The sequence below is a fragment of the Podarcis tiliguerta genome (assembly GCF_965153285.1).
Source record: "Podarcis tiliguerta genome assembly, chromosome: 6".
Lineage (NCBI taxonomy): Eukaryota > Metazoa > Chordata > Lepidosauria > Squamata > Lacertidae > Podarcis > Podarcis tiliguerta.
In genome coordinates, this window is record NC_139539.1 from 172,879 (window position 1) to 189,284 (window position 16,406).

Below are 16,406 nucleotides of genomic sequence, written 5' to 3' on the forward strand. Positions count from 1 at the left end.
AGCGAGGCGAGAGAGGGCGGCGAAGGCGCTGCCTGAGGTCAAGGGGAAGGGAGTTGCAGAGGGTCAATGCTGCTGCTGCCGCACTAGGCGATCGGCTTTTTAGAAATGCGAAATGCAGGACAGTTTGCGCGGCGCCACCTGCTATTTGTGGCCTGCAGGGAACACACCTGAGCCGCGTCCCGCGAATGGGGAAAACCACACGAAGCGGGAGAAAGCGAACCCAGCAGAAAGCAGCCCGCCCCGTAACGGGCAGCTGCTTGGCAAGGCCCGTCGGAACCGCCCTGCCAGCCGCACGTGGCAGAGATAAGGGCGGCAGGTGACGCCAGCCTGATAAGGAGCCCGGGATGGGCGAGGGGGCCCCACCCTACGGGCCCGGCAGAGGCAGCCTCGCCATCGTCGGCCCCGACCGTCCGCCCGCCCGCCCGCAGCCAGCCCGAGGCAAGAGGAGGAAGGGACGGAGCCCGCGGCCCGCAAAGCGCCATGGGCCAAGGTGAGCGGGGACTCCCTGGGCACTGCCAAGCGGTCTAAACCCGGTGCCATCCCAGAGGCGTCTGCTAGGCTCCTCGGCGCAGCATCACAGCGCGGCGCAACGGAGGCTGGCCAGGCGGGCGGGAGCCCCTGGCCTTGTAGGGAGGAGGCCGGCAGGGAGCCACGAAGCGGGGCGAGGGTGCTGGGTGCAAGCTGGGTGCGTCTCAAGGTGGGGGGGGGGCGTTTAGGCCCGGCTAAAGCGGGGGGAGTGGGAAGGGTACCAAAAGAGCAGGTGGGTCGGAGGGGGCTGACGAGCGCAGCCCGGTCGAAAGGACTCCTCTACAGCCAAGAGCAGGAGCAGAGCTTTGGGCAGCAACCTCAGTGACCAGGAGGAGTTCGGGGACCAGCCCCGTTCTCACGTGCGGCGTGTGCGTTGCTCTGTCACACCCAGCGGCGTCAGGCAAGACCCCCCTCCCGCGCACCTTTGCAACATGGCTCCCCCCCGCCATTCCAAACAGACCTCAGCACCCTCAGCAGAGTCCCACTTCTCAGGGGTCGTGAGCAGCCCCCTAAGCGTCTTTCAGGGGAGAGAGGGACATTTCTGGCTGCCGCAGTCTGGCGGTCAGTCACTACTGTCCAGACGCCGGCCTCTCTGGCCCATCTCGAGGAGAGCTCAAAGACCCCCGCAGGGCCTCGTGGCCCCTCTCTTGCCTACCTGCGCCCCCGTTCCTTTGCCAGAAGAGCGGGAGGGGAGCGGAAGCGACCCCCGACCCCGCCCTGCGTGCCGCCTGCCCCCTCACCGCCCGCCCTCCTCCCGCCCCGCAGCCCTGCAGGTGTCGAGATGCGACTTGCAGCCGTCGAGGAACAACGCGGCGCACCGCACGGCGGCCGTCAGCACCGAGCGCCTGGTGGTGCGGCGCGGGCAGCCCTTTGCCCTCACCCTCCACTTCCGAGAGCCGCTGCCCGGAGCCCCCCGGAGGTACCTGCGTAAGACCTGCCTAGTCGCCCAGACGGGTAAGCTCTGGAAGATCCGGAGGCTGAAGACCCGCGGCTCCCCGACGGCCCCGCCGCACCAGGAGCCCCGGCGCGCCTCTCGCGCTCCTCCGGCTGGGAGGGGGGTGGTTGCCGGCTGGCGGAAGCGGCGGGAGCCCACCAGGAGACGCACCGTCTGCAGTTGCAGAGCAGAGCGGGAGGGGGGAGTTAAGCATCACAGGGGAGAAAAGGAGCGGCAGCTAAGTTTGCGCGGCGCCTGGAGGGAATTCCAACCCCTCCAAAAAAGTAAGGCGGGTCAGAGATGAGGGCGAGATGTTCAATTGAGAGCGTCCCATTAACTTTCTCAATCATTTCAGCGGTTCTGTAAAGGGGGTCCGCTTTGCTGGGCACACGAGGGGTGGGACTTGCACCTTCGCCAGCAGCAGTGCCCCAGCTGGGGGTGGGGACAGAGAGGACACGCCCACGGCCCCCCTTTCAGGAAGCTGTGGCTCCTGCATTGCAGCGGGTTGGACTAGATGACTCTCGGGTCCCTTCCAACGCTACGGTTTTGAGGTCAGGGCCCTGGGCCACCTCGCTTAGGACTTTTTAGACTGCTTGCCAGCGATCCTCCAGCGCGTTCAGCCGGTGGTGGGGAGGTCTCTGCCAGCTCCACATGGAGATGCTGTCAGGATTTGAACCGGGACCTTCTGCTTGCAGAGCAACTAACTCTCCCCCAGAGCTAGAATGCGCTTCTCGGAAGGAATGTAGAAAAGGAATTGTGTAGCACCGTCTCCTAAAACAGCTGGGAGGTGTGTCATATGTTTGCACTAGATGTTTGCACCCCCGTTAAAATCAGTTTGCCCTGAATGAAGCCCTGAATTTGGCCCTGCGGAGGCTCGCCGTCCACCCCCCGTCTGACAGGACTGTCGAGGAGAGCTCAAAGACCCCCGCAGGGCCTCGTGGCCCCTCTCTTGCCTACCTGCGCCCCCGTTCCTTTCTCCAGCCAGCCCCCCAGCAGACCTGTCCCCCGCCCCGCTGCCTTGCGTCCCCTTTTGGCCATCTCGCCTTTCTGGCTGCAGGGCAGCGGCCATCCCAGGCGGACGGGTCCCTGGTGCGCTTCCCCATCTCCCGCCAGGGCCGCCAGAGCGGCTGGGAGGCTTTCGTGGACGCCCCCGAGAGCCTCTCTTGGACGCTGACCGTGACTTCGCCCACCGACGCCGCCATCGGCCGATACTCCCTCCTGCTGCAGCATGGCCGAGGGGCTCCGCGCCCGCTGGGCACCTTCACGCTCCTCTTCAACCCCTGGTGCCAAGGTAGGCAAGACGCGTCGGTGCCAGCCAAGGCCAGGATGCCGGAGCCAAGAGGGCAGTGGGTGGGGTCGGAAGGTCTGCTGCGGGGAGGGGGCGGCGCAGGGGGACCCCTGCCAACCAGAGCAGCCCCCTCCCCAGGCTGTGCTGCCGCCCCCCTGACGGCCCGTCTCCCGCAGAGGACAGCGTCTTCCTGCCCAACGAGGCGCAGCGCCAGGAATACGTGTGCAACGAGGAGGGCACCATTTACTGGGGGCTGGAGGAGGCGCCCCAGCAGCAGCCCTGGGACTACGGCCAGGTGAGCGAGAGACCCATCCCCCCTCAGCCCAGGGGTCGGCTGCGCCTGGCCGGTTTGGGCCAGGTGGGCGCCGCACCTGCGGGGCTGCTCCTTACTGCTGCGGAAGGCGCGCGCGGAGCGGAGGGGTCGGGATGGCCGGGGGACGCGAGTGGGGCTCCCCCCACCCTCCAGCCTTCAATTCTCCGCCTCCCTTTTCAGTTCGAAGAGGACATCGTGGACCTCAGCCTGGCCCTGCCGGCCATCGGCCTCTTCTGGTTGCAGGACGCGCCCTGCGCCCAGCGCAGCGACCCTCTCCACGTCTGCCGCCTGGTCAGCTCCATGGTAGGTGGGCAAGAGCAGGAGGCAGAGTCACCCGCAGACCCTGCCGGCTTAGTGGAAGCAGGTGCACGTGCTCAGGAACCCTCGGGGCCGGGCCGGGCCGCTCGCGCCCCCTGCTGCCCACGGGGTGCATTTAGCTGCCATTCCTGCATTGCAGGGGGGTGGGCTCGATGACCCTTGGGGGTCCTGCTGGATATTTTTTGATAGGCAGCGGGGCGGATATGTTTTACAATTTATCCTCGCTATTACTCACAGGTGTGAGCAGAACGTTTAAAGTTAAAACAATTAGTTAGCAGAGTTCAAAACCCCACCCTTTGCAGCACTAAAGTGGAAACTTCGGGACTCGGCTGTGTAGCCTTATTGCCTTTCTTCCAGGCTGGGGGAACAGACTGGATTTCCCCCTTTTCCCTCTTAATGAAAATAATAACACAGCAGACTGTAGACCAAGCGTGAAAACAGCATTCACGTGCATAAGTCTTGCGTTCCACTCCAGCAGCAACACTTCTGAGGCAGGAGGAACTCTGGGTCTTAACTCTTTCATACCTGCAACGTTATTTCGACTGTGAATTCCCACAATCCCTTCTAACTCTACATTGTTATGTTGGGGGGGGGGGGGCTGGACAGGCCGCCTTTCTCCTGGTGCTGCTCACTTTTCTCTCCCCACCCCCCTCCAGCTGAATAGCAAGACGCACCACGCGATCCTGGAGGGTGGCTGGACCGGGGACTACAGCGACGGGACGTCCCCTTTCCAGTGGCCGGGCAGCGCCCCCATCCTGCGCCGGTGGCTGGCAGCGCGAGGGCAGCCTGTCCGCTACGGGCAGTGCTGGGTCTTCGCGGGGGTCCTGTGCACAGGTACAGGGTCCTGTTCAGGGATGGGCCCCAGGCGAGGAAGGGGCCCCTGCTGCCTGAGATGGTTGCCCCCCCCCCACGCCTACTCTGCTAGCTCTGAGGAACTGGGTTTAGCGTCGAGGGAGCCGGTGTAAATGTCGCCCTCCTAACGGGGCGTGGGCGAATCTGCCGTTCCCTAAAGCTAAAGGGTTGTGATTCCTGCACGGAAGGGGGTTGGACTGGATGGCCCTGGGGGTCCCTCCCCCCGACAGCCCTCTCGCCCCCCAACTCCCGCTGCCTCTCTCTCTGCAGTGCTGCGGAGCCTGGGCATCCCCACCCGCGTGGTCACCAGCTTCGCCTCCGCCCAAGACACGGCCGGCCGCCTGCGCGTGGACGAATACTTCGACGAGAGCGCCGCCCTGATCCCCGGCCTCTCCGAGGCTGCCGTCTGGTGAGGCGCCCGAATACTGGAGTGGGGTGAGGTGGGGAGACGGACGGGCTTCGGGGTCCCCCAAGACGCCCCCACCCCTAAGACATTCCCTCCCGGTCTCCCGCAGGCCTTTCCACGCCTGGAACGAGTGCTGGATGGCCCGTCGGGATCTGCCCCCCGGCTACGACGGATGGCAAGCCGTGGATGCCACGCCTCAGGAAGAGGGCAGCTGTAGGTCCCACGGGCGGGTGGGGGGGCTCAAGGGAGAAGGGGCGGGACACTGGCCTTGACCCCCAGCCACAGTATGGAGAGACCGGGATGGGGGAGCAGCTTCCACCTAGAGGGGGGTGAGGGATGGGAGAGAGGCCATCTGTCAGGGATTCGTTAGGTGGGATCATTGCATTTCAGGGGGTGGACTAGATGACCGTTGGGGTACCCTTCTCTACAGGTCTTCCGTGATTCTGACTAGCTTGCCCTTTTAGCCACACTGTGTAGCCCCCTCGCCTCCACCTCCACAAGCCAGAAGGGGGGCTTCTGCTTGGACCACTACCAGAGGCTAAAACAGGGGTACCTTGGGCCACACGGGCCACCCTACCCCAATTGTCGTCCTCCCCTTCCTCTCCAGACTCCTCGTTTTGCGGGCCAGCCCCTGTCCGGGCCGTCAAGGAAGGCCGTCTGGACCTGCCCTACGACGTCGCCACCTTCTTCGCAGCCACCAACGCCACCTGCGCTGCCTGGGTGCGACAGGACAACGGGGACTTCCAGCGTGCCTTTTCCTCCACGAAGTTCGTGGGCAACAACCTCAGCACCAAGGCAGTGGGCAGCGACCGGTGCGAGGACCTCACGCACCACTACAAGCACCCGGAAGGTAAGCGGGGCAGGTGAGCTCTTGCTTTCTGCTCGGCCCCCCATCCTGGGGTGGCCTCTAAATCTGGCGGCATCTCTGACTCCCCATTCTCAGCCAGTCAAGGAAGAAATTTATCACCTGCTTCCCCGAGGAGCAAAGTGGGAATGGCTTCTGGTTTTTTTGCAGGGTCTGCTGCAGAGAGGGCTGTGCTGAACAAGGTCTCTCACGAACGGGAGCGGCTCCAAGGCCAGATTGAGGGGGACAGCAGCCCCCCTCAGCCTCCACTCGCCCCTCCGGCCCAGGAAGACGACACAGAACCTCTCCTCTTTGCCCACATCCAGGCCAAGAGCTCCTGGCCGCTGGGGCAAGACGCCCCAGTCTCCGTGTTGGTGGTGAACCGGACTGGGGAGGAGAAGAGCCTGGCACTGGTTCTGGGTGCCCAGCCACTGCAGTATGATGGCAAGGCCCTGGCGCAGTTCTGGAAGGAGGAGCATCACTTCACTCTCCCCAGCGGGCACGGTAAGCTTGCTGGTGAAGATTTGCTGATTGCAATTTATCTCTTCAGGCGCCCACATGTGTGGGCTGAAGGGTTTCTCAAAATCCCATCCTTGGCAGCAAAGTTAAAAGCACAGGAATTGGGCTAAATCCAACTATGAAGTAAGCTGGCTCTCCCTTTCTTACTCTGATTTAACAAAGAATCAGGGAACAGCCTGGGAAGTACGCTAAGTTTAAAAATAGAATTTACTGAAAATCCTGCATTGGTTAACCTCAACAGTTGCAGCAAAAGCTATGCAAGCAAAATACTTCCGTTTACAGTATAATCAGCTTCTGGCATCTGCCTGAGCTGGAGCAGATAAAGGGCATGTCTGCCCTCTTGGCTGGTCAAAGGAAGAGAGATGAGGGGAAGTGACATCACACAGAGCCTTCTCTACCAAATGTATTTCTATGGTCTGAGTCTCTGCCTATCAGCAAAACAGCTCTGTGGTCTTAACCCCTTCTCATGCTAATTAGAAAGAAGAGGCTTTTCTTAAGATTGGCTGCTACCCTCCTACACAGAGAACCAAAGTTGGAAGGGGTCCAAAGGGGCATCTAGCCCCTTTGGCACCTCTAGGTAGAGAAAGTGCCCTGCAGCCAGTGCTGACCCTGTAGGGCTAGATGGGCCATTGGTCTGGCTCAGGAGGAGGATGCATCCTGCAAACACCCCTCCCATCTAGTCCAAGCATGCCGGGTTCCTTGCAGAGGCATCACAGCCTGTGATGGACAAGTCCTTGGGTGCCCTCTGTGAATCTCCCTGAGCCCCCCGCCTTGTTTTCCAGAGGAAGCCCTGAGCACCACGCTGCCTTACGCAGAATACGGCCCAGCCCTGTGCAACAACTCCCTCTTGCTGAAGCTGACGGCGCTGCTGAGAGACACGACCTCCCATAGCAACCACCTGGCCTGGCAGGAAATCCGCTTCTGTGCCCCCGGACTCAACATCCAGGTCAGTGGGAGGCCAGAGCAACCCCCCCCCCCGTTTCTCCAGCTAACTGCACAGACACAGCTGAGCCCCACTAACACCTGAAGGCAGAGCAGAGAAAAATCAACTACTTTCAAATCCCCCCCTCCAGCAGCTCACGGGGGTACACAGGGTTCTTCCTCCCCACTGCACAACCACCCTGTGAGGGAGGTTCGGCTGAGGAACAGTGATTGGCCCAAGGTCACCCAGGGAGCTTCATAGCTGAGTAGGCCTTTGAACCCTGGTCTCTTCCAGGTCCTGGAGCAACTCTAGCTGTTACACCACAGTATCTCAAGAAAGGCCTCCTCCAACGCCTGTTTTGAGGGGGGGAGCCCCAGTCCCCTTTCCTGACCGTGAGCCCTTCAAGGGGAGGAGGAAGAGGTCCTTGTTTCTTCAGACTTGGGGTGCCACAGCAAAGCAGGCTGGGTAGAGCCCTCCCCCCTCCCCATTAGCAAGCCCAGTGGGTCTATGGCTTCAGCCCACCCCCGCCCCCCAGACCCCCCAGTCCCTGTGCTGCCATTGTCCTGCTTTCTCCATGAAGGTCCCTGAGCGCATAGCCCAGTTCCAGGCCACCCAAGCTGAGATCCAGCTCCACAACCCCCTCCCGGAGCCCCTCCCAGGCTGCCGCGTCTCCGTGTCAGGAGGGGGACTCATCCACAAGACCAGGAGCTACAGGTGAAGGGCACTCCTGGGCAAGGTTGCTTTCTTTGGGGTGGGGGGATCAAGCCCTCTCCATGAAGGAGAGAAGGCTCCCTGGCATTCCAGGTGAAGGCAAAGGCACACACTCCCCATGGCCGGATCAGAGCAAGCGGAGGTGGGAGGGGGTGGGGCTGTGCCAGCCCAGCCCCTCTTGTCTGCCAGGATTGAGGGGGAAGGGCTCTCTGCTGAGGTGCCAGCTGGATTCACCTGCTTGGCACCTCTGATAACAGATGGCGGGGTGGTGTTTATAGGCTTGGGGGGGGGGAAGGTGAGGAGCTGCTCTTAGAATCATTGAATTGTAGAGTTGGAAGGGACCCTGAGGGCCATCTAGTCCAGCCCCCTGCAATGCAGAAATCTCAGCTCAAGCATCCCTGACAGCTGCCCATCCAGCCTCTGCTCAGAAACCTCCCAGGAAGGAGAGTCCCCCACCTCCCCAGGGAGTCCCTTCCACCATCAAACAGGTCCTCCTGTCCCAAGTTCTTCCTGGTGTCGACATGGAATCTCCTTTCTCGGAACCTGAGTCCTGCCCGAGATGCCCCTTGCCAGTCTACCATTCTGATTCCGTGAATCCATCTGGAGCAGGAGAAAACAAGCTTGCTCCATACTCCTCCTGAGCTGCCCCTCCTCAGGAGAGCTGGCGACCCCCTTCTGCCCCTAACAGCCCCCTCTCCTCCTCTCTGCAGGCTTGGAGACATCCCAGCTGGCAGCAGCACAGCGCTGAGGATCCCCTTCACGCCGACCCAGGCGGGGCCCCGGAGGCTGACAGTGCATGTAGAGAGCCCCCTGCTCCAGCCCCTCAAGGCCTGCAGGACCATCCAGGTGGGGGCAGCAGCTTAGAGCTTCTCCAAAGCAACAGGACCCCCTCCCCCGCATTACCATTAAATGCACTTGGAGTGACCCCCCTCAGACCGTGGCTCCTTCTTCATCAGCCCAGTGCCAGCAGAAGGGGGGCTGGGGGGGAGCTCTTTCCAAAAGCAGCAGCTCCCCTGTCCCCAAAGCAAGCTGGCGGCTCTCCTGCACTGCTGTTTAGCAGGTAGAGCCAAAGGACAAGCGGCACCTGTGCGGCTCCCTCCTCCCCCTGCGTTACGTCTCGGCCTGCAATCTCCTTGGGGCAGAGACCTGGCTTCCTCCGGTGCTTTGTGAAGAAGCCCCGGGTGCATGGGTGAGGCGCTATAAATGATCAGGAGCACACAAGACTTTCTCTAGCGCAGGAGCCTGGCCAGCACAAGCACAGGGGGGACTTTATTGCCCACCCCAGAGCACAGGGGCCGCAGCTATGGGGTCCCGCAGGAGTCCTGCCTCCTCCCTCTTCTGCAGGCAGCCACAGAAGGCACCCACGGGTCCAGCACCCCTCGCACAGGGGTCCCATCAAAGGAGCCCTTGGGTGAGCTCTTTGATTTTGTCCATGTTGTGGTCAACTGCCCCGGCCAGGAACTGCACCCAGGTCTCTTCCGACGGAGGGCAGACAAAGCTGGCGCTGGGGAGGGAGGAGAGAGGAAAGAGAGAGATGCAGGTGAGCAATGGGGGGCCACCCTGACAAGGCCCCCAGTCCCAGCATCGAGGGCGATTGTGCTGCAGCAAAAGGCTGGCTATGTATGTCTTTAAGACGGAAACCGTTTCCCCACCAGCTGTGCCCCTCTGCCCGCCCCCCAGGCGGAAGTGGCAGAGACAGAGGAGAGGCTGCCCTGCTCACCTGGTCAGTTCCAACATCTTCTTTAGCACAGACGCCAACTTTGCAGCCTAGAAAGAAACAAGACGTCAAGCCCAGAGCCGCTGCTCCTGGAATTTCACCTTTTCTAGGAAAACCAAGAGTCCAACAGGAGCAGGCGGTTTCTCGTCCGCTGGCCACCAGGTCCGGCAGGCAAGTGTGAGGCTTCTCCCTTTGGCACTCCCTGGCTGGCACCGTACAGCCCCTCGGACACAGCCATGACCTTTCACCCCTGAACAGGGGGAAGGGCTGTCCCAACTCAGGGAGGAGGACCAGGTCGATCTGCCAGCAGCACCTCCACGTAGGGCTGGGGAAGAGGCCCTCTGGCCTCAAACCGCAGAGACTCCCTGGCCGGACAGCGTGGGCTGTCCTTGGTTCAGCGACAGCTTCCTCCATTTCTGCGCAAGAGAGACCACGGCTGCCTTTGCCCAGGGCAGAGAAGGGAAGGGGAGAGGAGGAAGGGAAGGGCGATCTGCCCCGGGGCATCAAGCACCCCCTTCTCCAGGGGGCAGGAGAGGCCCCCTCAGCCCCAGGGGCAACTCTCCGCTCGCACAGTCTTCTCTCCCGCAGGCCATCTTGGGGGTCCCAGGCCCCCCACCCTCATGGGCTGAAGTGGGGAAATAGGATCTCCCCAAAGCTGCAGAGGACCAGAGGCTTCCCCTAAAAAGCTTCATCGTCCCAAATGGGCAACTCACATTCAGCCGCAGAGCCAGCTGGTTCACAGGGGGGTAGGTGCTCAGCACCAACTCGTCCACGCTGCAGAATAAAACAGGAAGGGAGGAGGGGTCAGGGGAGGGTGCCTTGCCGTTTCCTGCCCCCCCCCAGCCCCCAACCCAAAAGAGAGGCAGCCTGAGGGAGCACAGCATGCACTGGACTCGGCTGCAAGGCTCCCGGGCGCCCCCTTCCTCAGGCTCATGCAACCCTCTTGGGGGGGGGGCTTTCCAGGGACAGAGTGGAGCAACCCTGCAGGGAGGGCGTTGGGACTGGTCTTGCTGCCCTGGCCCACCCCCTAGGCCACAGCAATCCCCCCAAGGCTCCCCCGGCTGCGTCACCTGGGGCTGACGTCTCCTGCAATGTCGGCCAGGTCGTCTAGCTGCGCCACCTGCTCAGCCTTGTCGGTCCTTCCGCGGCCTCTGACGGCCCCCTGGACCCTCTTCAGGCAAATCTTGGCGGCCTTCACCAGCCCCAGGCAGGGGCCAAGCAGCTGCCGGTCAGCCGCTGACCAGTAGGTGTCCCTGTTTGCCCGGGAGCCCAAGTCCTCATCCTCCAGGACATCACTGTAGGGGTCTCCACCTTCAGTCTGCGCCTGAGCGAAAGGGACATGCCAGTCACACTCTCATCCCACCCACCCCCCAGGCAGGGAAGGGGGTGGGCATCCACCGTCCCAGTCACGGGAATACCAGGGGGGCCACCAAGTTGCTAGCCTCCCCAGTCGGGCATTACAAGCAAGGAGGGAGGAAATAAGACGGATAGTAGCTATGATCAAGCCACGTTATTATAAAACAACACATATAAAGCAGTTTACCCCTTTCTCCCATAAACCTGTTATTCTGGAATAACAAGTTCAGTGCTAACGCCCAACCTCATGCTGCTTTCAACTTGCTGAGTATTTCTGTATGCTCCTTAACTTTGGTTTATTTTGTCAATTAATGAAATGTAAAAAACCTCTATTAGGCCAAAGGCTCCCTCTGACAGCCCTTCATATCTCAGTAGGGCAGATTTACAGGAAAGCCAAGCCAGTTTTTCATGGCGGCTGCATAAGCTATTAAGAGCGCAGAGCAGAGGGGCAAAGCCCAGGGGTGGGGGCTCTATCAGGGCAGCCCAGGCAAGGCAGGAGCCCTTATCCGGAGAGGCTGCCTCTAGCCTGCGTGGGGTGGCCGAATGCCCTTATCTGCCCCCAGAAGCCACACAGCAGAAGAGGCAGAGAGGAGATTGGCACATCCAGCGGGGGGGGGGGGGGGCAGTGCCAGGTTTAAGTATGGGCTGAGCAGGCTGCATTATGGGGGGGGGGGGGCTTGGACTTTTGCCAGAATAAAAATTAAGAAACAGGCAGATTTTACGATCTGGGCCCAGTAACAGGAAAGAATGAGGTGCTCCGTCAAGGGTCAATATGGTTTTCGTGAAAGGCATGAGCCCATTTACTCCCCCTGAACACCCCCACCCCAATTTCAGAAGACTTTATATTCCGGCAATCTGCATTCTGACCTGAGCCCGCCGTGTGACGCAGAGTCTGAAAAGGCAAATGCAATTTCAGGATATCTAAATGTTGTGCTTAAACCCATTGGTCTGATGCTTCAAACTTAGAGGCTTTCCAGTTGCAGAATAGGGATGGTGACACCCCCTGCTCTCTTGCAAGTGAAGCCGACGGACAGCCCCCCCCCCCTGACAGCCCCCCTCCCTGCGCACCTGCTTCATCTCCTCCAGTGCGTCATTGACAATCCCCAGAGCCTGGGTAATGGCCAGGGTCACAGCCGCCTGGTTATCTGTGGGGAGAGGAGAAAGGGAGGAGGAGCAAGGCAAGAAGGGGAAGCAGCAATGGCAGCGCCCGGGGTGGCGTCCCTCGCCGTGTCCCGCCCTGCCCCGCCCTGGGGTGACCCCTGGCTCACCTCGAGGCATCCTGAAAACTCGGCTGCAGGCCTCCCAGACGCCTCCTGTCGAGACAAGCTGCTCCTGCGAGAGGCTGCAAGGGAGAGCGGAGAAGCGTCAGGAGGGGACCCCAGGCCCAGGGGGGCCTCCACTTTTGTGGCAAGGCCCACGGGGCGGCAGAGGAGGGGGCCCCACTCTCTGGGGAGAGACGTCCTGCACCTCCTGCCTCCCCCCCCCAGCATTCCCTGGGAAGGTGAGGGCGGCAAGCGGCAGCTCACCTCTGCAGGGGGGTCCGAAGGATGACCTCGATCAGCTGAATCATCCCCTCCACCACCTGCACCGTGGCATCGCGCACTGCTCTGCGCAGGGTGGTCCCTGCAGGGGGCAAAGAGAGCCCCATCACCGCTGCCCTCCTCCAAGGTCTGCCACCGCCTCCTTGGCACTCACGCACAGAGACTGCAGGCAGCCCCCCCCCCCAAGACCTTGTATAGATCTCAGGCTTCTGGTTGGAAGGGACCTTCAGGGTCATCCAGTCTGACCCCCTGCAATGCTGGAATCTCAGCCACAGAAGCCACGACATCCATCTCTGCTTCAAAGCCTCCAAGGAAGGCGAGTCTGAGCTGGATGGCTCAGCTGCCTGGTGCTGATAAGGCCAAGGCAGCAGGTTCAATCCCCATAAGGGACAGCTGCAGGGGGTTGGACTGGATGACCCTCAGGGTCCCTTCCAACCCTACGATTCTATGGGAGACGGTTCCACTGCCCAACAGCTCTTCCTGTCAGAAAGGTCTTCTGAATGCTGAGTCGGAATCTCCTTTCTTGTAAACTGAACCCACTGCTTTGGGTCCTGCCCTTCAGAGCCGGAGAAAACCAGCAGGCTTCCTCTTACATGGGGCAGCCCTTCAGAGAAGCGAAGACGCCTCCCCTGCTATTGGGGGCAACTTCCAACCCTACAATTCTCAGACTCTTCTTTTCTCGCAGCACAAGGTGCAGGAGCCCCACCTAGTGCCTGCCCCCTGGCCTGCTCCTCACACGCTGCCCCCCCCCAGAGAACCCCCCTGTCCCTGCCTGGCGGGGCCCCCTCTTGCTCACCTTGGCCCTTGGGGAGCTGGTAATAGACGGAGGCGGCTGCCAGGACAGCGCTGTGCACCCCTTCCGCCAGGCTCTCCTGCTCCTGCAAGGGGACAGCACCCAAAGGTTACCTGGCTCACAAGGCAGCTCCCCCCACCCCGCAAAAAAGGCCCTGGGCTCAGAAAACTAGGCTGGGGGGATGCGGGGGGAGAGGAGAGATCTGGGAGCATTGAGGGAGAATTACTGGAAGCCTGGGAAATTAAAGCAAAGAATGGATCAAATGAGAGGAGAAGGACCCGCCCCCCCCCCAGCGGCCTCGCCAGCTGCTCAGGTGCCTGGAGCGTTGGAGGCGCCCTCTGCCCAGGGGCAGGGCAAGCCACCCACTGGGTGGGGTGAGGTGGGGCAGGGCCGCTGCACGGAGCCCGGCCACCTCCGCCCCTCAGCTGCCGTTTGGGGCAGCGTGGAGCCTGCAGGTGCCTGAGCCACCAAGTCACCCCCAGGAGAGACACATGGCTTGGGCATGCTGCAGGCCCCACGGTGTGGCACCCAGTGCCCCCCCCCCGCCCACGCCTTTGCTCTTGAGTGATTCCAGCAATACAGTGTTGCTCTGTTTGGCATTCATTTTGGGAATAAAAAACAATGTGACATTTAGAAGATGTCTGAAGGCAGGTCTGTTTAGGGAAGTTTTTGATGACTGATGTTTCAATGTCTTTTTAACCTTCTGTTGGAAGCTGCCCAGAGTGTCTGGGCCAACCCAGTCAGATGGGCGAGGCAGAATAATAATAATAATAATAATAATAATAATAATAATAATAATTTTATATTCCCTGTGGCATTTTTAACTGTCAGGTTAACCCTAGCCATTTTGTCACCCCCCCCCCTTAGTGAGGACACCCGGGGCGGCCTGCACCCCCCCGCACCCCTTCCGACGCCGCTGACCCCCCTCCCCCCCCCGCAGAAAAGTATTGCAGGAAATAAGCCGCGCGAGGAATGCCCGGGATGGGGGGGGGGGGAGAAAGAGGGACCGGGGGCTCCGGGAAGCCCCTCACCCACCTGGAGGGAAGGCGGCGGGGGTCTCGAGAAGGCCAGGCTCAGCTTGGTGGCTTCCTGCGAGGCGGCCTGGAAGGCTTCCTCTGCGGAGAAGGGCAGGAGGGTGAGGGGGGGGAGTGTCGCGGGGAAAGGCCCCCCCTGGCCAAGGGGGCAGCCCATCCCGGGGGGGGGGTCCCTGCAGCCTCGCCCGCCCCCCCCCGCCCCGAGGGGCCTCCGCCCAAGGCGGCACCTACCGAGGGCCTCCCAGAAGCGCCCGGCCTCGAAGCCTCCGGCGCCCTCCCGGCTCTCGCCGCCTGAAAGAGAAGCGTGCCTCTGAGCGCCTGCAGAGCGCCGGCCCCACCGCCGCCCGCCCGCCCGCCGCCCCGGAGGCCGCGCGCACCTCGCAGCTCGCCCAGCGCCGCGCTCAGCGCCTCCCGCACCCGCCGAAGCGCCGCCGGAGGAGACCCGGGACCCTCGCCGCCGCCGCCGGGAGACGCCGCCATCGCCCGAGCAGGCCGCCGCGCCCAGAGGAGCGGGCGGCGCACTTCCGGCTCCCCAGCGCCCGCCCGCCCGCCCGGGAAGCCGAGCCAGGCTGCCGGGCGGGGAGGCTGCGCGGCAGGCAGGCAGGAAGGCAACTGGTCGAGCTGCCGCGCGGCTGGAGCCCAGCAGGGCGACCTCGCCGGCCCCGCCTGCCAAGGATCCTGGCTCTTTCGAGGGACCTTTGCACCGAGGAAGGGAAGCGGGGGCTTGATCCTGGCAGCCCCCCCGCCTGGGAGTGATGCTGATGACCCAGCCTCGCATCCCCTCGCTTTGAAAAGTCAGGGGAGTTGTGAATATCTGAGGTTTTGTTGTATTTTTTATATTTTGTTGGAAGCCGCCCAGAGTGGCTGGGGTATGTATGTATGTATGTATAATAATAATATTATTACTGAATGTTCTCCCTGAGCCACGCGATGGAGCCAAACCGGCCTTTCCTGGAAGCGGCTGCCGGGCTGCCTTCCGCGCGACCCCGCAGGGCGGCTCTTCCTCGCTCGCTCCTGCCCCGCACATGGCGGCTCCTACATCCCGCGGCAGGGAACCGGAGCTGTGGGGGAAGAAGCATCGCCACCGCAGCCCTCGACGCCCAGCCGCTCCGCTTCCGGAAGTCTCTTCGCCGAGGCAGTTGCGGGAGGGCAGGGCGCATGCGCAGCCGCCTCCACGTGCGCCCGGCCGAGCCGAGCCCGAGCCCGGAGTCCGCGGGGCCGGAGGAGCCCTTCGCGGCGCGGCTCTTTCCCGGGGACCCCTGCGCTGCCGAGCGGGGAGCAGATGCGCGGGCGGGCGGGCGGGGGCTCCCTCCCAGCTCTCCCCTTCTGTGCCTGCGAAAGTATTGCTGGGCTGCCCTGCCTTCTTATCAGGATGGTGCACCATGTTGTTCCCGGGAAATTGGAGGGGGGGTGAGAGACCCCCCCCCGGAGCCTTGCCTCTCCACGCCACCAGGCAAAGACACAGAGTCTCCGCTGCACATCACCAAGCCACTCACTCACACACAGGCATTTCCCTGCCTTCCACCCCTCGCGTCAAGAGAAAATAACAGCAACGTCTCTGCAAGGGGACTGCATCTTGCGAGGGGAGCGCAGCTCAGGAGCCCGCGACTCCCCGCCGAGCCCTAGGTCTCCAACAGGGCAAGTGTCAATACCAAAGGTAGCAATTCACGGAGAAATGTTTCTATGTACTGGCTCAGTGGGAAAGCTTTAGAAATTCACAAGAAATCACTCGTTGCATCAATCTTCTCAGTTCCGATGGTATTTAGGATCCAGGGAAGTGAGGTATTAGGGGAAGGGTGAGAGAGCCCAGCATAATCCCTGAGATGTACAGTCACATCCGCAGGAGCCACGACTGGTGATATCCTGCTCCAAAAATGTCAGACAGATAACCATCTCAGTCACATTGCCTGCCTGCCCCATAGTGGGATGAAGCTCCATCAAGACAAAGGGGTGTATTTGACTTGACTCAGGGATCTGGAAACTGTACATGCTTTCCTTTGTGCTGCAATTGACAGGGGCATGCCTGGATCTCGGGTTCTACCTGAGACCACACATTTTTTTGTATTATGGGAAACTTTGGAATACAGATGTAACCCATTGATCTGCTTTTCTGGCTGCTTTTTTGCTTCTATCTCCTGGCTGAAGTCTCTTGTGTGTGACCCCGACCTGAACCTAAGGGAGTCAAGGTTAGGTGCCTGTGGGGTGCTCCCTGTTACAATGTTAAAACATAAAACGCCATTTCAAAAACCAAAATATAGGTAACTGGCTAATCGAAATACATAGTAAACAGTGGCACAAAAAGTGCCTTTGAGAGATGCCTGGAAGTGCAG

General features: G+C 61.5%; 3 protein-coding genes across 4 annotated transcripts in view; 1 reads left to right on the top strand and 2 right to left on the bottom strand.

Moving 5' to 3' along the window:
- The window catches only part of SNRPB (small nuclear ribonucleoprotein polypeptides B and B1), a 128,395-nt gene that overhangs the window by 85,717 nt on the left and 26,272 nt on the right, over window positions 1–16,406 (bottom strand). The gene's annotated exons all lie outside the window — the stretch shown is intronic.
- LOC310680731 (protein 4.2-like) lies at window positions 317–8,805 on the top strand (the record flags this gene model as incomplete). Its single annotated transcript, XM_083447752.1, is given in 13 exon segments — window positions 317–490; window positions 1,294–1,482; window positions 2,520–2,753; window positions 2,927–3,045; window positions 3,244–3,366; window positions 4,038–4,215; window positions 4,504–4,642; window positions 4,749–4,852; window positions 5,247–5,489; window positions 5,655–5,987; window positions 6,785–6,948; window positions 8,346–8,561; window positions 8,563–8,805. Coding segments are annotated over 13 exon segments (2,295 nt in total). The 5' UTR covers window positions 317–480.
- Window positions 8,860–14,748, bottom strand: CCNDBP1 (cyclin D1 binding protein 1). Of its 2 annotated transcripts, XM_083447605.1 has the most exons (12): window positions 14,655–14,748; window positions 14,454–14,604; window positions 14,308–14,367; window positions 14,078–14,157; window positions 13,046–13,127; window positions 12,235–12,331; window positions 11,977–12,050; window positions 11,777–11,853; window positions 10,423–10,676; window positions 10,066–10,126; window positions 9,356–9,402; window positions 8,860–9,139 (listed from the first exon to the last, which is right to left on the bottom strand). In XM_083447605.1, exons 2-12 carry the CDS (start codon window positions 14,554–14,556, stop codon window positions 9,031–9,033), a joined length of 1,044 nt encoding a protein of 347 aa, XP_083303731.1. In that variant the 5' UTR covers window positions 14,557–14,604; window positions 14,655–14,748; the 3' UTR covers window positions 8,860–9,030. The 2 variants fall into 2 exon arrangements, with proteins under 2 accessions (XP_083303731.1, XP_083303732.1); XM_083447606.1 differs by lacking the exon at window positions 14,308–14,367 and having other exon boundaries at window positions 14,655–14,734.